This window comes from Chaetodon auriga, chromosome 4, assembly GCF_051107435.1.
Source record: "Chaetodon auriga isolate fChaAug3 chromosome 4, fChaAug3.hap1, whole genome shotgun sequence".
NCBI classification, from domain to species: Eukaryota; Metazoa; Chordata; class Actinopteri; order Chaetodontiformes; family Chaetodontidae; genus Chaetodon; species Chaetodon auriga.
In genome coordinates this window covers 9235716-9261063 of record NC_135077.1, presented here as the reverse complement: position 1 = coordinate 9261063, position 25348 = coordinate 9235716, and the positions used below count along the sequence as shown (strand labels likewise).

The following is a 25348-nucleotide window of genomic DNA, read 5'->3' as shown; positions in this document are numbered from 1 at the left end:
ATATACCGCATATTTTCAACTGTGTGTGGTAAAATGTAAGAAGAAGAAGAAGAAGAAGAAGAAGACAAAGAATGAGTTGTAGGGATAGATAGTGATACATTGTATGAACAGTGAATGACAAACACATTGATAAATCCCGTGTTTGAACCGTCTTTGGTGAAGCGAATGCACGTGGGCGGGGCGTCGGTCTCTGTCTTGGGGTGTAGGGCGTGAGCGAGCGGCTGGTGGGCGCGCCCGCTGCGACGTTGCGGAGGCTTCAAGATGGCGGAAGCCCTGACAACTCAGGAGCAGCTGGTAAGGCTCGCTTTACGGATTTTTTTCCTCATCTCCCCAACATGTTCAGTGTATACACATGTCGCCGTTAGTTCCGTCTCTATTCGGGGATTTTTTTCATATATTTGGCTACGGTGATTGTTCCCGAGAACGATGTAGCCCTGTACACAGCCCTGGCCCGTTCGCACCCTCCTGAGTCTACTGACTCCGGTGTGACTGACAGCAGTTAGCATGAGTGTTAGCATGATGGCGTTTGTTAGTAGTAGTAGCAGGATCACTTAACCGGCTGTGTACCTCGAATACTCGCTCCCTTCATAACCCAGCTTTACACGGACCTCATAGCTATGTTAACCAGTCGCCAGTGTTAACTAGCGATATGTCGTTACCTGAGGTTTTCCCCTTACATGTGGCTTCTACTCTCTATAACGCTATCGTTAGCCTTCCAGCTGCCACATGTAACCTAGCCGCTGGCTAATGCTAACAGCCATTGTTGACTTGCGGGGAATTTCCTCGACAGCTATCTTGCTAGACGTTTAAAACCACAGTGGACCTAGAGTGAAGGTTAAAAAGGACCAAACACTGGTTGCTTTATGTGTTAATTGCCATTATGTACCATGACACAGTTGAGACAGACCGGGATCATGACTCTTATCGTACAACGCGAGTGCTTGCTCTGAGCCAACTGGGTAGCGGTGTCTATCGGATTTACGGTCGAGAATTCAGCGAACTGATTATCCGGTTCCTAGCATTGTTGTTGCCATCACTTTCTAGTAAAAGGGGGTGGACCTGGCACTGATCGCAAATATCAAATGTCTCTTTCGCTTCGTTGTAGATGTTTTATCTTAATCAAGCATTCTCAAGGTTAATTATCGGTAAGTTACAGGACACACTTGTACGGCTTCACTGATTTTCCGATGAGTTTCTTGGTGGCTAACATCACATCACTGTAACGTCAGTGGCTTTACCGCCCTGGTCAAACTAAAAATCAACGTCTTGTGGCATTGCCTTGGATTATCTACTCTAGGCTTGCAACCATTCTGGTGTTGATGCTCATTTACTGGTGGTGTATCCAAAATGTGTGATTTTAAAGGTGCCCTCTCCGACTTAGTCTTAACTTAGTGCCCAACAACTCAAAACATTACCCCAGTTTACTGTTGCCCGTTTAGCTACAAACATGTTTTGGCGACGTCAACATTGGTTTAGGAAAAGAGTTGTGGTGTAGTAATAACATTTGTAAGTGAGAATACCTTATTTCTAAGTATAAGTATAATGTATACTAATGCCAACTTTAGGGGTGTTGATGTTGAACTGCTGTCTGATTTTGTTCCTTGCTTCTCTTGTATGGATTGAAATGACAGAACCAGGTGTTGGTTGGGTTGTGTGTGTATTCCTTGAGACTACAGCATGTATCCAGTCCCATCATTGTAAGGAGTACAGTCTTGGCACAGAGATTAGACTATGTCAGTCCCAGAGTCACAAATTCAGTTGTCATGTGGATAAATGACCAAGTGTGTGTGTGTGTGTGTGTGTGTGTGTGTGTGTAGGCTCATTATTGTATTGACATGATTTCATATGTGTATGTTAGGGTTTCCCAATGAGTTTTTAATGTGGTGGCGTGCCACTTGACCTTCAACAAAGACCACCTTTTACTTGCTATTTGTTTATTTTACATAACATATTCATAAGAGTTTGGATGGCTTAGTTTTTCATTTGACATCTGCATTCTTCTTCTCTGTCCTGTGAAAGGGAGGATTCAAGTTTTGTATATAGCCAATTAGTCATTCTGCTGTACCCATTCAGAAGCTCCTTGTGCTGGTTACATGTTTGGAAGATACATCAGCTCACTTTAGTGAAAACAAGCCGACTCTTGTCTCAAGGCATATGAGTTTTAGAGTTACGCCAACATCTCACCTTTCTTCTTCCATCTCCTCTCCATGTTTGTCCAGGCTGTGGAGGAGTTCCTGGGTGAGGTGCGTAGCAGGGAGCAGCCTCACAGTGCTGGGCTCGTGTCCCAACCTACAGCTGTAAAGTTTCTTATGGCCCGCAAGTTCGACGTCTCCAGAGCCATCGAACTCTTCCAAGCATACAAGGTACAGCGATGCTTTGATTGGTGATAAAACTGAGATGACCATTTCCTTTACCTGTCGTCAACAGGATGCCAAACGGTTAATTTGGGCTAAAGGATCTGGGGAAGAAATTTAATTGCAAATTTTCTGACTTGACATTTTCTGAGTATTGCAGTTTTGATTTTATTTACAAGTTATTTCTTCATTCTTCATTATGGTTGTATTTACAAATTCCTGTTGTCTGTCTCCAAAGTTTTGATATCTGACTGATATCACCTAATGTGACATTGACAGCTCTTCACTATAGTCAAGCTTGCAAGTCAGAACCATGTCCTGTGATAACAGGTCATGGCTTGTTACCCAGATCTGAATGATGAAACTCTTATTCAAACTGAATAACTGCACGCTATGCTGTTTGGAGACAGTGAGGTATAGCGTTGCTTTATGTATATGGTGGGTCAAAATCACATGACCTGTAAATGCACAGTCCACAACAAACAGGTGTTGTCTTCAGCCGACATTCAAATCACAGCGTTGGCTCCGGCTTCAGTTTGTTTGACAGGTCTTTTGATGTGAAGATGAACACCAGACTGCAGCTAAATTCAAGTTAATCAGGTCTTTGAGATGCTGTTTGTTTACATGTTATTTTAGCTGTCAGCTAATGACTCCCCCCTCCTCTTCTGTCTCTGCCATCATATATGAAAATTAGAACACAAGAATCAAAGAGGGCATCATCAATATCAACCCTGACGAAGAGCCCCTACGCTCTGAGCTGCTGAGTGGCAAATTTACAGTCCTGGTGAGTGTTGAAGTCATTTCACACCCGAGCTGCAGCTTATCATTTTCACAATTACAACCCAGGATGCACAGAAGATGGTGCATGTGCTGGTCATGAAAGAAAAGTTGCGCGTGTGTGTCTGTGCCTGTGTGTGCGTGCATGTCAGTCTGCACATGTATGCTTGCATTTGTTGCTTTATGAATGGAGATAGACTAAAATGTTTGATTTTGACTTACAAATCACATAACTCTAACGACCTGTTAATGTTTCCACCAGCCTGGCCGTGATGCAAAGGGCGCTGCTCTGGCACTCTTCACTGCACGTCTCCATCGGCCAGACGTCACCACCCACAAAGCTGTGCTGCAGGCCATCATCTATCAGCTGGACAAAGCCATAGAGAGGTGACGCCCTAACCCTTTAGACATACAGTACTGACAACAGTATTGTCTTATTTCCAAGTTTCTGTCAGTTCTAGTAAAATGAAAAAATAAAATGATAATGTAGTCTTATGGCAAACTGTTTTTGACCCTCCTCTTCTGCTTTTAATTTGAAAATCTTGTTCATCTCACCACAGTGTACAAACTCAAAGAGACGGACTCATATTTATCTACGACATGACCAACTCCAGCTATGGCAATTTTGACTATGAGCTCTGTGTAAAGATCCTCAATTTGCTCAAGGTGAATATGAGGAACATCCTCTGTTGCTCTCCGATCTGCCTGTCTTCTTGTTTTTGGTGTCAAACCTGTCTCTCTGAAATTAAAAGCCCATTTCATCGTTTTGTCTGTCTGACTTTTGGGTTTCCTAGGGGGCATTTCCAGCTCGTCTAAAATGTGTCTTCATTGTATCTTCACCTCTTTGGTTTCGAGCGCCTTTCGCGGTTCTTCGCCTATTCGTGCGCGAGAAGCTGAGAGAAAGGGTATGTGTGTATGTTTTCATTTGGACTTCTGTCACAGTGTGTAAGCTGCTTCATTGTCATTCGTCATTTGAAACGTGTTCTCTTTCTTCTCCATCCACCAGGTGTGCACAGTGAAAGCTCACGAGCTGGCCAGTCACATCCCAGTCTCCTCCCTCCCCGAACACCTGGGCGGGACATCCCAGTATAGCCACGTGGCTTGGATCCAATCCTGTGTTAACATACACACAAACACTGTTCAGGGTGACACACAAGAACATGACATGCACGACTGTGTGGGAAGCCTGCTGCGCTCCTACAGCTTAGAGTGCAGCAACACAAGCGCAGGCGCTACACTGTCCCACACCCATATAAACACACAATTAGGTTCTGAGCTAGCCGTGACTAACTCTAACTGCTACGATGATAGCAATGCTAACCCACACAACCACTGTGGTGTGGTGGAGGGCAGGACTCGGGGCCCAGGACAGTACCAGCAGAGCCCCCACTCTGCTGCAAACAGGCTGCAGGGGAACCACCAACACTGGAACGGCTCAGCGGTGAGCGGGGCCAACATGGCTGTTAGTGGCTCCAGCCCGAATGCTAACATAAACGGTCGTGGCCGCCAAGCCCCTCCCCAGTCAGACACGCCCCCCGAAACGCCATTTTCACAGAAAGGTAATGGGGATGCAGTGGACGGCAGGGCAACAGACTCCACCCACAGGTCCCAGACGAAGGGTGTAAATGACGAGGACGAGGAGGAGGAGGAGGAGGAGGGGGTTCCTCCGCTGCCCCAGAAATCTTTGCCCCGCCCCCCTCACCAGCCTTCCTCCCAGTCCCCTCCCCTGTCTTCCTCATGGGGTCCTGATGATGAGGACCGCTGCATGGAGGTGTCTGTTCACATGCCAGAGCAGGGGGGCATGACGGTGCATGAGCTTGTGGACTACGTGAAGAGGAAGAAGAAGAAGGGGATCTATCAGGAGTACGAGGAGATCCGCAAGGAGCCACCAGCAGGCACCTTCGACTACTCCAAGTAAGATATGAAAAAATCAGTTCCATCCATTGGCTCTTTTTTTTCCTGTGTGTGTCTGTCTCCCTGCTGGTCACTTCCTTTATTTCTCCGTACCAAGGCAAAGGAATATTACTCAACTCTAACACATCAGCCAAATGTTGTCGCGTTACCTCACGTTGTTTTCAATTCTGCCTTTACAGAAAACTCTCCAATCAGATAAAGAACAGGTACAGTGATGTCCTCTGCCTGGATCAGTCACGAGTGCGACTCTGCCAGCTCTGCGACGACGTGGATGAGGTAATAATGAATTCATTAAAACTTCAGTCCTCTCTGGATTCATGCCATTCACGAAAGTTCTTTCAAAGTTATGACTTTGAAGCTGAAAGATGATTTTATGGATGTTTGCTGTTAAATTGTGACTTTGCTGCCAACATCAGTACAATTCAGATGATGCCAATGGTCCACCTTCTCATAAGAAGTATGTGTCAGTTGCTTCTTACAAAATAGAATGTCTTTATATTGCATGCATTTAGTTAAGAAGTTAGTGGATGAGCAGTAAATCATTGGCTGTAGACACAAATATGGAAAATGGATGTTGCATTAACTGTTCGGTTCAGATTTCAAGACTAACAATTGTATGTCAATGTTTGGGTCTATTCTTTTTAATGTCTTCACCTGTCTTAATCTGCTCTATCTGTTATGTGTGATTGTACTTGACAGTTATCATATACGATGGGTTTATGTGGTTAAAAGGAGAAGCCTGTTTTTTGGCAACCTGGATCTTATTTTTTGTAAGATGAGCACAATGTTTTTCTAACGGACACTAATAATTGCCAATACTATGAACATAAGACCAGTTTGCAGAAAGTCTTTCAGACAAAATAATGGCTTTGGAACAAATGTTGGTATTGGCAACTGAATGAATATCATTAACTGAAGGCTGACTGAGTCTGCTGTGGATTTATAATGGATTGTTAATGTTTTTATCTGACTCCAGTTTACATATTCAACCCTTTACTGCAGGTAAGTGGCCTAAAAAAAAAAAAATCAATTGTACAGAGAAGTCGAAAAGTTAGTTGGCCCTGCTCTATTCACAGTTATGTCCAGTGTCGTCCTACAGGAGGCAGTACATCCCTAACACCAAACAGTGACCCTCACCTCTCTTCTGCTGTGTGTTTGCAGACATCAGATTACATTAATGCCAGTTTCATGGATGGGTACAAGAGGGGCAACGCCTACATCGCAACTCAGGGTGAGCGGCTGTTGACACAAACTATGATCCTTCTCCTCATTTTCTTTGTATAGTCATCTGTGCAATACACAGTGTGGTGTTCCCATGGCCTGACACACTTTGTGGCCCTCAGGTCCTTTGCCAAAAACTTTTGGTGACTTCTGGCGCATGGTGTGGGAACAGATGGTACTTATCATTGTCATGACCACCAGGTGAGGCTGTTTTACCTCAGATTTTTGAGATCAGGTATGTTAGAGATGTACAAACGGTGTTTGTGTACAGAACTGGTTGCCCAAGTAATAACATATCGTTTGTGGGCTGATGACAAGATTGAAAATAGGTGTGATTCTGTGCGCCTCAGGGTGGTGGAGCGTGGGCGTGTCAAGTGTGGGCAGTACTGGCCTCTTGAAGAGGGCAGGACTGAGCAGCACGGATACTTCTTGGTCAGGAACACACACATCCAGGTGTTTCAGGACTTCAAACTCTCCCATCTTGAACTTTACAACACACAGGTAAGCCACACTGACTGCATATGTTTGGTAGTTTTGGAGGCTCTCATGCACATACGCACCGGTTAAAAAGAAAGATTCTAATATCTCTTCATCTATCAAACTTTGTGACCTTGGCTTAGTCGGGAGAGAGACGGGAGGTGTGCCACTACCTCTACGTCAGCTGGCCAGACTTCGGGGTGCCCAAAAGTGCTTCAGCTATGTTGGACTTCCGTGAGCATGTGCTTCAGAGGCGGGAGGCTGCAGTCCAGAGCCTGGGCTCCAGTTGGACGGGGCCTCCAGGGGGCCCCCCTGTGGTTGTGCACTGTAGTGCCGGTATTGGTCGCACAGGTAAACACATGCATTATTATGAGGTTCAGATGTACTTTATCAATACATTTAGTGGCATCTATGTGAGGTAAACCTTTGTCGATAACATGTCCTTGCCTAACTTCTCCTTCTGTGCTTTCCTCCTCACTCCCTGACCAGGCACATTCTGTACACTGGACATCTGCCTGTCCCGGCTGGAGGACATCGGCACAATAGATGTCCGTCAGACGGTGCGGCGGATGCGCACACAAAGGGCTTTCAGCATCCAGACCTGGGACCAGTACTACTTCTGCTACACAGCAGTCATCGAGTATGCCCAGCGCAATGGGAAACTGAGCCCAGTGCAGTGGTCTGACTCAGACCTCGAGACCGACAGCGAGTGAGAGACACGTGGAGGGATGTGGAAAAACAAACATGGGATAGCCAACCTAAACCGAAGTCACAGGAACGATATGAGTGAAGAATGGCGTTTCAGAGTGGAGGAGGGAGATGACTCTTCTGCCATAAGAGAGAAGAGACAAAGGATGGAGCTCTTGTTTTAGCTCTTGATGTAATGATGCAGACTCCCACAGTTGGCTCTTCCCTCACGTGAATGGATAGACAGAGGGAGGTGAAGAGCTGGAGAAAAAAAAAAATACAGGGAGTGGAGACTGTGCATTGCGTCACCGATGGAGCAAGCTGTCCTGCCAATTTCCGAGCCCCTTTTTATTTAGCAAACTACAAGGGGACTTGGCCTGCCCTGAGTCTGTCTTGTTGACAAGAGAGTTGTACAAGTTGTAGCATTTTTATACTGACTTGCACATGAGGAATGACAAACTTGAACTTTTCCCCTTGAAGCCCTCCAAACTCAAGTCTTTGTTCCTTTTTTGTATTTCTTGTTCCGTTTAAACCCTGAGCAAGTCTGTTAACACAGATCACATGTGAAGGGTACGAACAGGTGAAACTTGAAAACTTTTTTTTTTGTTTGTTTTGTTTTTGTTTGTTTTTTTGTTTTTGTTTTTTTTGAGAGGAAATGGTTCTGTGTGAGTAAATGGTCGTAAGTGACAGTAGATCAGTGTGTGAGCCATTTAGTCCATTTCCGTGTTTTTTTTTTTCTTTTATCTTCCATGTTCTTTTTTTCTATGGTGCATTTTCTACGTGTGTTTATATTTGTGCATATGTAGACTAACTTTTCAAAGCCAAAGTCTTCACCCTGAATGCTTGGATGTACTCCTACCTGAGATATTATAGACTGAAGCCCATGTATATTCTTGTAACATACATTTATACATTATTGTGCATAATAACAACCTCCGAAGAAGAGCAAAAAAAAAAAAAAAGCCTTGTTTAATATAATTGACTGAACCTGAAGAAGAAATATCTATGTAGCGAGCCAGGCTATGACAAAATATAGGTAAGGGTTGTGTTATTAAAACTGATATCGTATTGCAAATCTGTGTGATTTGTCAGGTCTAACATCATCTTTACTGTTGGAGCGTTCCGATTGGACGACCTTAAGTAATTTGGCCTTAACTTAATTCACTGCCTCGTCGTTCTCAGACCTAAACCATACCTGAAACTGTAAACTTTTCTTTCCCCTTCTGTTCTTTCCCTGTTTTTTTTTTTTTTTTTTTTTTTAAATCTTACTCCCTTGATACCACAACTGTTCTATTTGGTTCTTGAGGAATATTCTGCCTCAGATAATTGTGCCTTCAAGTTTTCCTTAGCTTAACGTCTCGTTAGTGTAGTAATAACACCCGAACTAGTGCACTTGAATAGTACACATCGACTATGTGTCACAGGACACCCACATTTTGCCTATAGTCCTGTACATAGTACACTACTTAAGAATAACATGAAAGTAGTGAGTGACCTGGGACTAAGCTTTGGTTTGAGACATGGCTATTCTTTTAACATTTGACCTCAGGGGGTAATTCTGGTGTTTTTTGCCTAGTGTCAATGATCCATTTCTGGGTTTGCCTCTGGTAAATTATCAGTTAAGAAAAATACTATATCAACTTTATTTTGTATTTTTTACTGTATTGTATCCTACTATATTTATGTCTTTGTAAAACTTCTACAATATTGAAATCAGTTGGTATGAATGTTGGTACGATGCAACAAAGAAAACAAACCAGTTATTGCATTTGATAAGCTGAACAAATCAGATGAGGAGTGAAATATATTTTTTGTTGTTGGCAATGGATTTTTGGTGGAAAATGTCACTTGCCATTGTATTTTCAGAACTGACTTGTATAAATGGTGATTGTTCAAATCTTGGACAAAGGGGGGGGGGGGGGGGGGAGCTAACGATTATGTTTTTAGAGAGCTTATTGTTAAACTCTTCAGTAACAATTACATTAACGTCTTACTGTCTGGTACCCAATGCCAAGGACAAAGCAAAGACAAAACACAAAAAAGAGCTATGAAGAGGGGAGAAAAAAAAAGCAAAAAAGGCAAATGACTGCCATTTCTGTTCACAAAACCCCCAGTGTGGTGTCTATGAGTAAAAAAATCTATATATTTAGAATGGGTTGAGATTGATTAGCATGGAAAGCGAGCCTTGAATGTTTTCGGGGTAATGGTGTCCGAGCAATTTAGTCAAGACAGACGTGGATATTGTTGGTGAATGTGGACCCTGCATCCCCCAATGCCAAAGGCCGAGGCTCACCCTAAAGATTTTTTCCTATCACACATCCTCGACAGCCTCCTAGCATGGACCTGCCAGCGCAGCCTTGCATCCACGGACACCGAAAGACTCATCACTAAAGATTATGTATAGCTACAAAATGGGAGAGTGTGTATGTAAGAGTCTTGGTCCCCATGCTACTCTTAATTTGTTTTATGAGAAACGAGAATGCGATGTGCATTTGTCATTGGTGTTCATTTAATGTTTCTTTCTGTGCTTTAAGTTCTCGTGATTGAATTATGGCCTTTTACATGCTGTCAGCCCGGCTGTCCCATTAAAGCAATGGTATTACTATCTTGAATGAGTACGAAGCCAAAGTGATGTCTTCTTACATGCAGCATGAACACCATGTCTTCAGTTCAGTGGGAGTCATGAAATTCCTTTCACATACAATAGACTGGAGGTGGTTAATGGTAACTTTTAGGGCCTGATCAACAGTTGGAGCATTTTTTTTTTTTACATTTAGTCAAAACAAAATCTTCATTTTCCATTCAGAGTTCCTGCTTTTTCTGCAGATCCAAATCATCAAAAGCAGCCAGCTTTGTGGCAATAGATTATGGTCTGTGCTTGGCACCAGTGGAGGAATACAACAAAGTACATTTAAGTAATACACTTTTAATTTAACTTGTACTTAATATATATTGTCATTTCGTGCCACTTCATACTTCTAATGTACTACATTATTTGCCACCTATTAGTCAGAAGTTGCTTAACAAATTAAGATTTTACATGCGAAACATCTGAGGAGATTATAAGATGTCAGACACTGAGGAGAAATGAGGACACACAGCACAGCAGCACCGAGTTATTCAGACCATCTGTGGAAAAGTGAGATATCCACTCAAATGTGTTATATTGTAATTTATTCTCATGCATGCTGTAATTTCAGTCTCTTCTGGCTGCAACATCAATCCCTCTCCTTTCACAGGCAGGAGTGACAGAGTGACTGTGGTTATGTGTCTGTCACTCTGAAAGTGCCAAATGTTTGTAGGTTAGTATAAAGCAAAATCATGAATGTAAGGGTACCTCAACACTGAAATCCAGTCATATAATTTTACATTTTTGGTGACCATTATACAGTGTTGCCAACACGGCCTCCATGTATGCAGGCTAAAATTTTGCCTCACTTTGCTTTTAAACCCAGCTATATCTGATTGAAATGTTCATAAAAAAAATTCAGCTTTAAATGTGATTAAGACCGGTTGGGTTAGAATTATTTGGCTCATCAATAATGTGATGCTAGAACCGCCCCTGGAGGGCAGTGCTACAAATCTGAATCATCAAATCATCATCAGGCAATGTCATTGGTTGATTGCTTACTTTAGCTGCCAAGCTAATCAATGAGAAAAGTATGATGAATCCAGACAAACTAGATCAGCTAAGAGCTCTTGGCTTAGTTTAATATAATGTGGTTTGTGTGTTTTCTGGACAAAATGATCTTGCGGGATCCATTTTATTTGTGTTTTTCTCCATTTACTTTTCGTACAGCCACTGTTGACTGTTTAAAAATGCAGCCAATGCCAACCAGATTCTCCTGAGAGTCCCATTTTTTCAATGGCCAGCAACATTAATCCATAAAGTGGCCAGAATGTCAATGCCAGGTTCAGCTGCCTGTTGAATGCTGGTTCTGGCTGCCTTGTTGGTGCCAGCCTTTTAAAGCAATGGTCCAACATTCTGCACAGCTGCCAAACATGAAGAAGGGCAACAGAGCATTGAACAGTAAATAATCAGGATTTCAATTAATCGAACATGGAAACAAAAGATGCACAAAAGAGACTTTGATAAACGCAAGCATTTCTTCAGACCTCACCTTTTCAGAGGGATCTGGTAAATCCTGGTGTGCTTGGCTGTAGATCTGAACACAGCCAAGCTGAAGTGGATGAGTTTGACCTCTAATGGTTGTCTCACATGATCCACCAGCGTGATGTTTGCTGCCATTTTCACATCAGTGTGGATCACACCAATGTTTTGAAGGATCAAATGCATCAAATCAAGCAATAAAAATGAAAAATAAATGTATTTATTTACTCGAGACCATGTCCTCAAGGCTGGAGTCGCAGGATGTTGATGAAGAATTCTCCATTGTGGATATAGTTTCAGTAAGCTGAAGTTGTTGTTTACAGTTTCATTACAAAGCTCACTTCTTTGGATTTCCTGATACTTTTCTTCACTCAGAACTTGTGTCACAAACAGTTCTAAAGTTTCGTTTGAAAAGTTAATTATAAGGAACAACAACATTCCTTGGAATAAGAACAAAATGCAATGAAGCATTTATGACACATATTTCGAAAAGTTTTCACTTGAATTGTGAAAACACACAGAGTGGGTGAGTAGGGGCTGCTGTGGGTTAGTGCAACATGAAGAAAACATTGGTATGGTCCTTCCACAGTAGTGGTGAATTTAGTTGTGTCATTTTCCAACCTGATTGTCCATTGAGGGGTCTCTTCATATTTAATTAATCTTCATGTCACCATTGGTTCCTGAGGTCATTGATCTGAAGTGTTTAGATGTACGTTCCTGGTAGCACAAACGACCTTTCAAGCATTCTGTACCCTGAGATTCATCACATTACAAAGACGTGTATCTGCGTTTGAATGTGCTTGTTAATTAAATTATAGCACCATATTGCTGCCATCATTATCGTATCGCAATATATCATGATAGTATCGTATCATGAGTTACTCTTTGATTCCCACCTCCATTCAGTAGTCTGAGTTTAACAATACCACAATCCAAGATTTACACTGACTTGACCAGCTCTGCATGAAGCCTCACATTAACTTTGGATCCTGCCAGTAACAACTGGCACAGTAGCGCATTCCTACCTTTACTCCTCAGGACCACACACGTGAATTTGGAATATTAACTGCAAGAAGCAAGACTGTGACCTGGTGGTGAGTTAACCACACACACACACACACACACACACACACACACACACACACACACACACACACACACCTGCAACACGCAGGGAGAGTCACTAGAGGGCTTGCGAGCATTAGATTTAAGGTTGAAGCAGCTCAATATTGTGTGGAACATCTGTAATAATACATCAAACAACAGCTGAGTACCAGAAGTGATACACCCTTTATTAAGAATAAATATACAAGGACATCACCAAATGTGACCAGTCCAGTTTAAAGTTACACTGAGGATCAAAAGTCTAAACCTATGAGTAGTGAAATTCTTATAGTATGTGTTTGTATGTGTATTGTTGTGAGATTCATCTGGTGTCAGAGTAAGGATGAAACAGGATCTCACCCTCTAACAGCAGTATTCATGCTATGGTGGTGTTTGTGGCCATGTTCACAAAATAGTAGAAAGCAGTTGATGAGCCGGTCAGATAATCTGTTGTAGACTGAGCGATTGAATATTAAAGCACGCCTTAGACTCCCACATCCCTAGGTGCCCTCCAAACAGAGCTAGGTGTCGCGTTCACAGTGCTGAATTGTGACCTGCAGCGATGTGGCAGCATCACCTGTGGATCCGGTTCTTTTGAAATGAGTTGGGGTATGTTTTATGGGCACGGGAGCAGGAGGTGCAGCAGACGCGTCTGTAGTAAGGGTAAATGCAGAGTCGGGCTTGAACCACCACCATACAGTTATGATACTGGTCGCTGCATGATGGATCTGTGAAAGAAAAGGAGAACAAGAGAGAAACTGAGAAAAATGGGAGAAGCAAATTTTGCTCTTCCAGTCTTATTTATTACACTGTTCTGCTTAGATAGCTTAGCTAATCTTAAATAGCTAAATTAATTTTACCCATGAATCTACAGAGTTTTCACTCCCGCTCAATGTCAGCTCTCAGCACTGTTTGTTTGGGCTGGATGCTAACATGGACATATGGACATAATGGACATAAGACAGTCCAATCACGTTACAAGGTCCAACAAGCTTTCTCATTAATTACACCAGAAGAGCTAAACACTGAACATTGGAGGCATTTGTAAGCCAAATGTTCTTGCTTATGTTATTTGTACACATTGATAAGTCACTTATTGATCTTTTGGAGATTGGCTCTTGAAATCATTTGCTTAATTTGTGCAGAGTTTCCTTCATATATGAGTCATCACAAAAACTTTTTCCTTTCCATATTTCCTTACAGCCCCTCAGTTATTCCTGGCTGAGACAGTACTCCCCAGATGAACATCCTCACCATGGTACAGTAACATTATCAACAATGACAGCATCAGAGAGAAATCTCCCTCCAACCAGGTCCTCTCTGACCCCTGTGTGAACTCTGACCCAGCAGCACATATAGTGGACACACAGTGTGCAATGGCTCAGAGCTAGTACAAGACTCCTTGGCAGACTTACTTGTCTCGACCAAACAAGGTTGCTTGTTGCATTCTTCTCGGCTCTCTGGGGTCAAACTGGGGTCACAACGGTCACTCGGGACAATGTTGTCGGCAAGGCAACGCACCTCACGCACACGGTAGCCACCGTTGCAGGAGCGTGAACACTAAGGTGATCGAAAGAGAGAGCAGAGATACACATACAATAAACACACAACTGTTAAAAGCTCCAGGATAATGCTTGCAAGCAGACCTTCAGTTGGGATTATTTTGTCAAACCATTATTTTCAAAGCCAAGACTGACCGTTATTAGGACAGATATTATATGAGGGGTTGACAGTTGCACGGTAGAAATACTGGCCTTGGGACACTTACCGTACTCCACTCTGTGACATACCACTGGACACCACATGGCTTCAGTCTGCAGAGCTGAGCTGTGATTGGCTGAGAGAGACTTGAACATTTTAAGTGGTCCACAACCTCCATGCGACCATTGTTGCTGAAAATACAAGCCACGCTCCGGGTTTGTGTGCCATTCCCGCACTCTGCAGAACACTTCACACACACACACACACACACACACACACACACACACACACACACACACACACACATGTAAGGTGAAAAACCTCAAATGGATAATTTTCATTGTGTGTATCTGTGTTTGTAAGTTACCTGACCCCAGGGTCCGGTGTACCACTCCAGGCGGTTCTGGCAGGGGCCTGAGTCACACGATGTCACCTCTGGTGGGCGTTCCCCTTCGCAGCTGTCCAATGGGAGATCAGTCACATGATCTATCAGGCACACGGTGGTCCGGGTTCGATTGCCTTGACCACACTCTGCAGAGCACTAATGTCACACGCACACAGGTACCCTCTCAATCAGTGCCACTTCAAGATTTTCAGCACCTTATATTGTCCTCCACCCATGCATACACACACACACACACAACACACACACACACACACACACTTCTGTGTTACCCGTTGGCTCCAGAGGGAGGTGAACCAGCTGCGTGCACACGCTCCCATGTCACAGTTCTGTAGTGTTTCTGGCTTTAGGTTCATGTTACACTCCTTATCCTCCTCCACATCACCCTGGTTGCTCACACACACCACCTCCCTGCTGCGCTGGCCCACCCCACAGGGCACTGAACACTGAGGGACAGAGGGTGGGAGAGAGGGGTAGGGGGAACAGAGAGGTAAATGGGATTTTTTTTTCCTCATGAACATCTACATGTTCATTTTAGGATTTCATCATTGCTGAAGCTGAATTGGGTATTAAATGTGTCTTTCTGGAAGTACTTGAGCTTCATGGATTATTTCCATTTTATTTTGTAAGACTTGGGATAAGGTTAGGTAATGTAAGTAGTGGTTATGGTCATGGTTAGGGTAAGTCCCCAAAAATGATGAAAACACAACTCTGTGTGTGTCTGTGTGTGTTCGTTCCCACCGGGCTCCACTCAGATCGCATCTCCCACTGGCTGCAAATCTTCAGCTGACATGCAGACTTGGTCACCGGCCTATCAGACAGCCCACACAGCTCTGGTGCCACAGTAACCGAGGTCTCTGTCCCGTTGGCATGAACATCAGTAACTTGGCGACAGATGACCTGACGGTGCTGAGTGCCGGGTCCGCACCTCCGGCTGCACTCCGACCACTCCCCGATGTCCCAGCTGTCAGCCAATCACAGAGGACAAAGAGCAGGTTAGAGGGAATAAGGAGCAGCCCGTAGACCATCACTAAAGATGTGGTTACATATTTAGCAGTGACCTCTCTCAAGCAGAGAGCTCCATTTCTTCATTTCAACCACAGTTATTGTAAGTGGTCTGTTGACCCTGTCCTACATTATAAAGTACTTTCCTCTAAAAGGAGATCATAAAAGAGACAAACAACACAAGCCAATTTATACTACACAAGTTCAGATGTTTCTCCTTGTTTTATTATGATGAGTCAGTTTTGCAGTCCTCTGCTGCTGCTGCTGCTGCTGCTGCTGCTGCTGCTGCTGCTGCTGCTGCTGCTGCTGCCGCATAGAGGCATATCTATTTCAGACTGACATGGATCATTGACACTGTGGGTGAAATATCTGACAGACCCACAACCAAACGTACAGTCAATGTAGTAACATCTTGGCGGTGGTAAGATCTAGTGGTATTTACCACAAGACATGAAAACCAAAAAGCCACACTAAAGTGAGTCAGTGTGATTGACTGTGACTGATTTATGGCTGGAATGTGTGTGAGAGATGAAGGCCATGTGGAACCAATCGAAAGTACAATACGTCTATGTGTTTCTCACTCTGTGTATGTGTCATGATGAATGTATGGAACATCAGGTGTGTGTGTGTGTGTGTGTCTGTGTGTGTGTGTTTGTGTCTTGCTCACTATGCAGGACAGGACTGGGTATTGCAGTTTTCTTCCTGGTTTGTTGGTTTAAGGGCAGGGTCACAGAGGTCGGCAGGAACAGTCGCCTGGGAATCTTTCTCAACACACTCCCAGAGGACCTGGCGCCTGCCTGACAAGTGCGCAGACACACAAACACACACACACACACACACCCACACACACACACACACAAACTAAGCAAGTGAACGTGTGTTTGTGACAAAATGTGACTGTATACATACATATTTTGACAGAAAATAAAGTTGTTTTCATCCTTAGCAATGATTTATGAGGCTCATGTATTTTGCCAGAAATCTCGACCCTTGGCTGTGTGACAGCTACTGTTAGTAGTTAACGGCTTTCAGTTACATTTGTGTGTGTCATCTTTGATTTGTAACATTGTATTATTGTTTATATGTATTTACTTGCTGCAATGGAGAATATGAATGTCCCAATAGTCTTAGGTCTTGGTCTTACACTGTAGATGGTCTCAGGCCTATATGCTGGAAATGTTCTCAGGCTTGTATACTGTAAATGGTCTTAAGACCATATAATATAAATGGTCTTTGGCCTTTTTGTATTGACAAATTTCAAGTAAGGATGTCTGCACACTAATTTAACGACCCAAATCTTTATTGAGCCAAAATAAAAAGCGCTACATAAAGAAACGGGCTAAATAAAGATTTGTAAAGGATTAATTAATTGTGTTTGAATTATATTATCTTTCTTTCAAATGTACGTGTTTCCTCACCGGTGCCACAGGTCGTGCTGCACTCTGCATGCCCGCTCTTTGTCCAGGTGTAGGTGGGCTGAGCGTCAGAGTTCACGCTGGGGTCAGAGGGAACCTGGTTAGGATGGGGCTTCTCTTTGATGATGTCATTGTTGGTGACGTCACCTTGGTGGACCTCCTCACCTGGGTGGGGTGGGCCTACTGTCTCAACTACAAGAAAGTGAAATGTTGTTTGGGTGGAGCCCAAATTTGACAGGCAAAAGAAGAAAAGGAGTGTAGTTATTTGAAATGTTGGATAGATAAAGGTAATGGGGTAATATAAAATTTAATTATGTTAAAGGCCCTGTACATCCATGGTACACCCACACTCTTTAGACTTAATTCTCAGGTCTGTGTGTGTGTGACTGTATTTGATTGACACCTCATTGACTCTCTTGTTTGCATTGTTTCACCTGCTTCGGTGATATAAATTACACTTTTATCCTTTTTATTATTACAGGAATTGTGTTCAAAATTATTCCCATGTTCATTTATTCACTTGTCCCAATGTCACGACTACGGCTGTGTCCCAGCTTTTTCCTTTGTGTTTCCTTATGTTTCCCCCTTCCTGTGTCTACTGTGCTTCTGTCAGTCTCTCTCTGTGTCCGTGTTACTGTGGTGTTGGCATGATGATCACTCTCTCATTCTCCTGGCTCCTGGATCCCTGCTGATCAAGCACACCTGCTGTCCATCAGCTCATCAGCCTGGCGGCATTTCAACCCTGCCTGAACACTGGTTCTACCACTCTTTCGGCAAACCACCAGGCTGCTAGCCTCCTGCCAGCTCCAGCTCCTGAGTCAGCTAGTCAGTGGCTTGCTGTAACTTCCAGCCAAGCCCTCCATAAGGAAGCATGGCTGCCACCCATGTTGTGCCTTTAAGCTGCCCAGCTCATCACCCTCACGGCTGCCCAAGACTGTAGAGGACCCCCTGCTCAGTGCCATGGTGGTCCAGCTACTCAGTACCCCAGCCAATGTTGGTTCAACCAACACCACCTTTGCCACAGGCTTTCAGCCCCGACCTCCAGAGTGGTTCCATCTTCATTGCCTGCCTCTTACCCAGCCTCCAGAGCAGTTCCAACTTAACGATCAGCCTCCTGATCTCATGAGCCTCCTTCAGACTGACCCTAACCATCTGGGCTTCCTCCTGCCCAACCTCCCAAGCAATTCTTCCCATGTTCCCTAGTGTCTGGCCAACCTCCTGCGCAGCTTTGCATGTCTGGTCATCCTTCTGCCGGTCCCTCAGAGTGGCTCTACCCTTCAACCCTCCTCCTTTTGGTTCTGCCTCCCAGTCATCCTCCTTAGGTCTTTGGCTCCACCCCTGCACAGCCCTCCATTCTTCAGCTCCAAGGCCACTTTCCCCTGGGCTTGTAAACGACTGAGACTTTTGAGGATAGCCCTTTCATACCCAATCATGATATTATCACCTGTTACCAATGAACCTGTCTACCTGTGGAAGGTTCCAAACAGATGTTTTTGGAGCAACTTTCCCAGTCTTTTGTTGCTCCTGTCCCAACTTGTTTGAAAAGTTGCTGCCATCAAATTCAGAATAAGCATGTATTTACAATAATCAGTGAAGATGGTGAGGTAAAACATTAAATGTATTGTCTTTATACTGTTTTCTGTATATGTCAAAAAAAATGATTAGCAAATTAACACACTCTGTTTTACTTATGTTTACACAGCATCCCAACATTTTGGGAAATGGAGTTGCACACAAATTATAAACCTATGTGAACCCTATGTGAATGTGCAGGGCCTTTAAATTTTTATTTAAAAAAAAAAATAGTTCAAGACATCTCTGATAATTAAATCATTTTTTTTTTATCAACAGCAACAGGCACAAATCAAGCAATGTCTTTAATCTCCTTTATGAAGGTTAAACATTAGGTAATGAAATGAAATCTGGCCCAAATGACCGATTATTGCCTCAGTGTGCGGTAAAAAGCTCTTTGCCAGAACAAAGTTTGGCTGCCTGCCTGTATCAAATGTTGTCGGAATTCTGATTAAATTTTCAAAAGGACAATTTTGCTGAAAATTATACATTTTGGCGTTGCCATGACCCTGCAGTGAAATCTGAACTGAACACACACACACGTGCACTGCATTGTGCATGCAGACACAAACAGAGGCATCTGTTATGTGTTATGCTCCCTGAGGGCACATCATACTATTTGGTATGAGAAAATGGCACTGTGGTCTTTTAGGGTCACTCTAATATCGATTTGAATGTGTGTTTATGCATGTTTGTGTGTGCACTCACCCAGTGGCAGAATATCAGAAGGTGTGCCTGGCTCAGGGGTGGGGTGTGTATTTTGTAAAGGTACACTGTATTCATAATATACACTGGGACCTGGTTGCTGGTAGATCAACTGTGGAAAAGAGACAGAGAGACAGCATTTCAATAAGAGACTTGGAAAGGATGCTGGTGCTGTTGTGTGTGCCAGTTTGCATCTCACATAAACATGTAGGTCCTCAGTAAGCGGCCCAGGTGCAGTGATGGACTCGCCAGTACGAGAGCGGATTTCATTGGGTCGTTGGTACGTCAGCTGTGTTCCCACAGCAGTGAAGGTCCCCGGCCTGTCAATCACCCAGTTGCCATTGATGATGGAGACGCTGCTTTGGGTCTGCAGAGCTGGAGGAAAATCCCGTGTTCATTTATCGTTGTAGTGTTTGTCATTCTGAAAATATTTTTGCTGTGAGACGTGTGTGTGTGTGTGTGTGTGTGTGTGTGTGTGTGTGTGTGTGTGTGTGTGTATGTGTGCGCACGTGTGTCTGGATGTGTTTTCTTCATGTTGTGGGGACATAGATCTGTTTACTCAGTCACATTGTGGGGACTTGCCATCATTATGGGGACAAAAATGTACCCACAATGTAAATCACTAAATTTTAGGGCGAAGAATTGGTTAAGGTTAGGTTAAGGGTAGGTTTAGGCAAGTGTTGGTAATGGTTAGGGTAAGTGTCCAGGAAATACATGTAAGTCTATGTAATATCCACTGAAGTGATGGAAATATTGCTGTGTGTGTGTGCGCGCGTGTGTGTGTGTACCCAGGTAGTTACGGCTCTTTATTGTCTCCCTTATGCTGATGTTCTGCGCTCCTGCAGGAATCTCTGCAATCTTATGGTAGCCAACGCGGAGGAACGTCCGAGAGAAATTCCCCTTCACCACCTGAAACCCCTGGCAACGCATGCATTTACACACTTTTATACACACACATGCTCACAGGTACAAACACTGCATGTGCCCCCACGCGAGTACATCTGCAGACTCTCCCTGCATGTGCTCTCTGTGCCATGGTTTCACCATCACAGGCCTGTGTTTCAACAGTACAATCATAAATTCCGCTGGATCACATTGCTGCTCTTTTTCTCTTATTTTCACTCGTCCATCCTGCTCTCCACCCCCCCATCCCACCCCCCACCCCCACACACGTACACACACACACACACACACACACACACACACACACACACACACACACACACACCCCTTTTTCGCTGGAACTCCCACTGCTCACTCAGTTCACTCTGACAGTTGGTTTGAGTTGGGGAACCTTTCTGGTCTTCCTCTCCACTCCTCTGCTTAGATCTCTATTTTGCCAGTTTGGTGTTTACCTCTGTTCTTTTCCTATCCGTGTTCATTTTACTGGGATCCTCTGGTTCTTCCCTTCTGATGTTTTGATATATAGCTTGATCTGTTACTGATTAGTTTGCCTGATAAAACAAACCAGTGGTCTGTTGTGGAATTAATCCCCAATGCCTGATTTTGGCAGAGGATTTTAGTTGTGGTGAGCTACAAATTCCACTGGGCTAAAGTTAAATATATTAGTTAGAGTGATGATTTGTCTTTCATAAATTGCAATATAAGTGTATCAGTCAGCCAAGACTTTTAAGCACATAAATCACAAACACAACTCTTGAAAAGCTTTCATAAACAATTCAATTATAACTTGAAACATGCACGTAGCTGTGGTATGAATTCCTTTTATACTTTTTTCCATGACAGTGAAGATGTCTTACCTCCAGCGGGGATGGGACGGCTTTGGTATCCCAGGGAAGAGCACCTGAGGGCAGGTGGAGAAGACAAATGAAGTGGAGGAGAGCCAGAGCTCGACCTTGCCACAGGGAGCTGAGCTGCTGCCACAATCCAGCCATGGAGAGACTGAAAGAGGAGGACACTCTCACACACACACATACACACGCACATGTTTAATGGGGGAGTGCTGTGTTTGTGAGGTGGGGTTGGCTTGAGGGGCGGGAGGGAAAAAAAGACACAGTTTGTGAGGGATGTGAGGAGAAAAGTTGAGAGAAAGTGTTGTGGCACATTTTGAGAGGTTGTTTCAAGCTGAGATCACACCCATTTTAAACCTCAGTATGAATGTTGTGACAGCTCATGATGTGTGCTTGTTGCATGAGGACAGGCTCCTGTAGTGTATCCTACAGCTTATCCAAAGACAACATCTCTCCCTGTGAATCGTCATGCAAGATTGTGAGGCTTTGGACACACATCACTCTTGATCTTGCTCTGGCTTCTCCACCCACTTCTTGTTTTCACTTTATTTTTCTTTCTTGTTCTGAGTTATTCCATTTTTTCATTTCAGTGATGATGGAAAGAATGAAGGACAAAAAAAAAAATCTAAATTAAAAATACCACAGTAAGAATGGGCTGGATTGAGGATAATAGAAAAAATATGTTAAATCTATTCACAGCTTATCATTTTCTCTCTCTGCACTGAACACAGCACATATAAAATGCAGTTGTGCTCTGATACACTATCCCTTCATCAGTGATTCGCACCCAAACGATGCCAGTTTTATTGTGACTCAGTTCAATACCACACAATGTCGGGGAACAATCAGATTGAATCAGAAATTACTGTAAATGCACTGGCCAGGAATCAAAAGCCCACAGTGACACACTCAAAAAGTCTTCATCTGGCAAGGTTATGGTAATATTTGCATGGACATAAACGATTTGGAGAAGTTCAAACACATGTGGGGGCAATATATTCCCCTGGCTGAATGTTTTAGTTCTGGGCAGAGGACTGTTTTAGCCCTCTAAACACACAATGTAGTGTAGCTTGCCTGGCTCTTTCACTTTCCACTGTGTCATGTTGAGGAGTCCGGAGAGATGAGAGTTGTAAATATCAGACAGTACTTTAAATGTCGACGGTAAGTTGCATTGTGGAGAAACTTCGAGGGATGGTGCAGAGATGACGTGTTTTTCCTACCTGCCTGTATGGAGTGGCAGAAAACCACAACATTTCAGAGCTCAAAAAGCATTTTTCCCCCAGATTGCCAGCTGATCCACGCCGCAGCTGCTCACAACATGGGTGTGAAATTGCCAAGGCTGAGAATTTCACAACTTCTTCTAACGTTTCTTTGTGATTAAGTGTGTGTGCTTGTGTAGGTGCACGTGTTTGTGTGTGGACCAGACAAAGATATACGAGTCACATATGCGCGGATGATGCAATGTCCGTAATACACAGTGAATCAATCATGTTTCTGTGAAAGCAGCATGAGTGAGAGAGACAAGCAGACTGTGATCCTGTTAAGCTCTGTGAAGCCTCATGAGGATGCTGGAAGCAGTAAGGAGAGAGATGACGCCAGTGTATCGTTTCCTCTGTCTTTAATTCTCTGTCTGCGTCCGTCTTTCTGTGTGAGTGTTTGGCACTGTGCCCTTTGACCTGAGACACAGAAGGACACTGACACACTGCAATGCAAACCCTTTTCACAGCATATACCTTCATCTAAACACACTAAACATGCATGCTTGTATTTTTTTCTTACTCCCTCGTCCTGGCACACAGCCAGATTGAAGACGCCGGTCCCCTGCAGTGAATACCCGGTAGTCACTGAGCTATGACACAGGCATTCTGGGAGCCTCCAAAAGTCTGTCAGGGAATACTGGGAATTCTGTCCAAGTCAGGCGCTGTTAGGGATACAGCGTCTGTTTTCCACTGTGACAGCTTAATAGCTTAATGTCTGATCATACACACACACACACACACACACACACACACACACACACACACACACACACGCACACACACACAGTCAGTCGATGAGAGCTGCTGGAAGTGGCACAGCACCTCCTCAACTGCTCACATATATAGTACAAGCATATAGCCACACATGCATGCAGTACACAGACAAACCTATGCCTCATGAACATACTACAATATTCTGTAAAGATGTTGTAGTTTTGTCTTTTGCAGCTTCTGGTTTTTTAGACTGGGATTTAGCCAATGATGTTGAGTATGCCTGATTGCTATGATTCACTACTGAAGCTTGTATATGTGAAACTTAACTGGCAAACCCTCAGGCAAACGCAGGCTGGCCATGGCCATGGAAGGCCTGTGCTGTCTGTTAAAACCATCGACTGTAACAGAACTTGCCCTCAAAAGCATTACAACCATTTCTAATTTTTTATTCGTGAAAAAAAAACCCAAAAACGTTTCTCTTGGGTTGCATCTTATAAAGGGACCCAGAGGGGGGGGAACACCCACTGGCTTACAGTATGTTACAGTACATTGAAAATGTGTTTTAATGTGCAGTAAAATTGTGAGCTCATGCAGATTTGGGAATGAAAGATTCCTCACTGATACAGTTTTTTAAAACATAAGGTCTGAAACTGTTTTTTTTTTTTTTTTTATTGCGTTCCTGAGAATCAACCATATGTGACTATTTAAAATGTGTTTCTCTATATAATTCGATGTGTGTGTGTTTGAGTCCTAGCCGGCCACAGTAACCACAAAAAACTAAGACAAAAAGAAGACAAAATGGTAAAAGACACTGGGAATGAATAATACAGTCGACAGAAATTTAGCTCAACACTGAAATTAAAGATTTCTCTCTCTTCCATATCCCATTGTTCTACATTTTCTCTGTTCTCCATTTCCCTCTTTTTGTCATCTTCCTCTGATCCCATTTCTCATCCCTATTTTGTCCTCTTCTCACACTCGCCTTCCCGTCTCTTTTCCTCCAGCTGTGGGTTGTTTGATGTCGCTCTGTCCCGTCCTGGCCAGCTGCCTCAGAAACCAAATGAGGGGTTTTGTCATCCCGCTGACACCTGGACGTCCCCTAACCACCGGTTACTTCCCTAACAACCAACTCCTTCCCTAACGACCATGATAAACACAGGGTGACCACCGATCAATCACTGAAATTCCTCTGCAGCTGTCAATGCTGGCTAAGTGTCAGGATGTAATATTTTTACTCACATGCCTTTCTTACATTTTAAGGGCAAAAGCATGACCGGGGGGCCTCAGAGGCATGATGTCCTTCACTTAGAGCTTAGCTGACCTGTCCCCCATGCACAACAGGTGCACAAGTTGTTGCTTTCAAATGCATTTGGTGTAACACGATAACCAAGAGAGACATGACTACTGTGGCATTTACAGCAAAACAAGAAAACTGCGATAGTGAGAGTGGTTGTATACAGTCATTACAGAAGACAGGCGTCTGTTAAAATGCATCCAGTGGTCTCTGAGCTCACCTCTCACCTTTTCCTAATTACAGGCTTGAGAAGTTGTGACAAGTGAAGGCAAACACACCTCCTGACACCATAAATACACCTCTCTGGTCAGCTACTGCAACTGCTTACCTGCAGGGTCAAGCAAAAACCATTCACACAGAGAATGCTTTCCATCCCACAAGCTGTATATACCTGTCCATGAATGCACATGAATGTGTGTTTGCAGGTAAATTTCACAGCTAACCACTTCCTTTCAGAAAGGTGTTATCATCCATGTGCCATGCATTAGGCAGTGGAATTGTTTTGTTTGTCATTTCATTCTTCTGTGTCAAACAATGTGCACCAATGGGGGTACATAAAGGGTAGTTTTATTCATACAGGGTGTGTATAAGTGTCAGAAGACGAATAACAAATTCAGTAATCCAACATTTTGTCCACCTCATTGATATTGAGGGTAGACTAGAAGTTGAAAGCAGTCAGTATAAAGCAATACAATTAAATAGCACCATAAACTATGGCCTTCAAAATGTCCATGAAGTTGCATTAGCGCCTCTTAAAACAGCGGTGGTACTTTTCTTTTATGGCTGTAGTACTATTATCCACCATACGGGGGCGGATGAGGCAAACCGGAAGCAGGAAATGGAGTCACCGTTGACGTGCGAAATTCAAACTTCTGGAACAAAAC

The 25348-nt window shown here is 43.6% G+C and overlaps 2 protein-coding genes across 2 annotated transcripts; one reads left to right on the top strand and one right to left on the bottom strand.

The window, feature by feature from the left end:
- The first annotated feature begins 229 nt into the window (after positions 1–229).
- On the top strand, positions 230–8377 carry ptpn9b (protein tyrosine phosphatase non-receptor type 9b). The gene is made up of 13 exons (XM_076728906.1): positions 230–294; positions 2220–2363; positions 3049–3138; positions 3394–3518; positions 3692–3797; positions 3926–4036; positions 4138–5045; positions 5225–5321; positions 6207–6276; positions 6389–6467; positions 6617–6767; positions 6887–7094; positions 7233–8377. Exons 1-13 carry the CDS (start codon positions 262–264, stop codon positions 7454–7456), a joined length of 2346 nt encoding a protein of 781 aa, XP_076585021.1. The 5' UTR covers positions 230–261; the 3' UTR covers positions 7457–8377.
- Positions 8378–13218: 4841 nt separating this feature from the next.
- adamtsl7 (ADAMTS-like 7) lies at positions 13219–20376 on the bottom strand. Its single transcript, XM_076727570.1, has 11 exons — positions 20235–20376; positions 19646–19821; positions 19450–19558; positions 17173–17361; positions 16422–16551; positions 15491–15713; positions 15022–15195; positions 14714–14887; positions 14414–14593; positions 14061–14205; positions 13219–13373 (listed from the first exon to the last, which is right to left on the bottom strand). Exons 1-11 carry the CDS (start codon positions 20374–20376, stop codon positions 13219–13221), a joined length of 1797 nt encoding a protein of 598 aa, XP_076583685.1.
- Positions 20377–25348: the final 4972 nt, after the last annotated feature.

Bases quoted from the DNA above. Each gene is read 5' to 3' on its own strand.
- ptpn9b (XM_076728906.1), top strand. From the start codon at position 262: ATGGCGGAAGCCCTGACAACTCAGGAGCAGCTG. The intron at 5,046-5,224 runs GTAAGATATGAA...CTGCCTTTACAG, and splicing joins GGCACCTTCGACTACTCCAA to AAAACTCTCCAATCAGATAA. The intron at 6,768-6,886 runs GTAAGCCACACT...ACCTTGGCTTAG, and splicing joins TTGAACTTTACAACACACAG to TCGGGAGAGAGACGGGAGGT.
- adamtsl7 (XM_076727570.1), bottom strand. From the start codon at position 20,376: ATGCGTTGCCAGGGGTTTCAGGTGGTGAAGGGGAATTTCTCTCGGACG. The intron at 19,822-20,234 runs GTACACACACAC...ATTTTCCTCCAG, and splicing joins AAAGAGCCGTAACTACCTGG to CTCTGCAGACCCAAAGCAGC. The intron at 15,714-16,421 runs GTGAGCAAGACA...ATTGGCTGACAG, and splicing joins ACCCAGTCCTGTCCTGCATA to CTGGGACATCGGGGAGTGGT.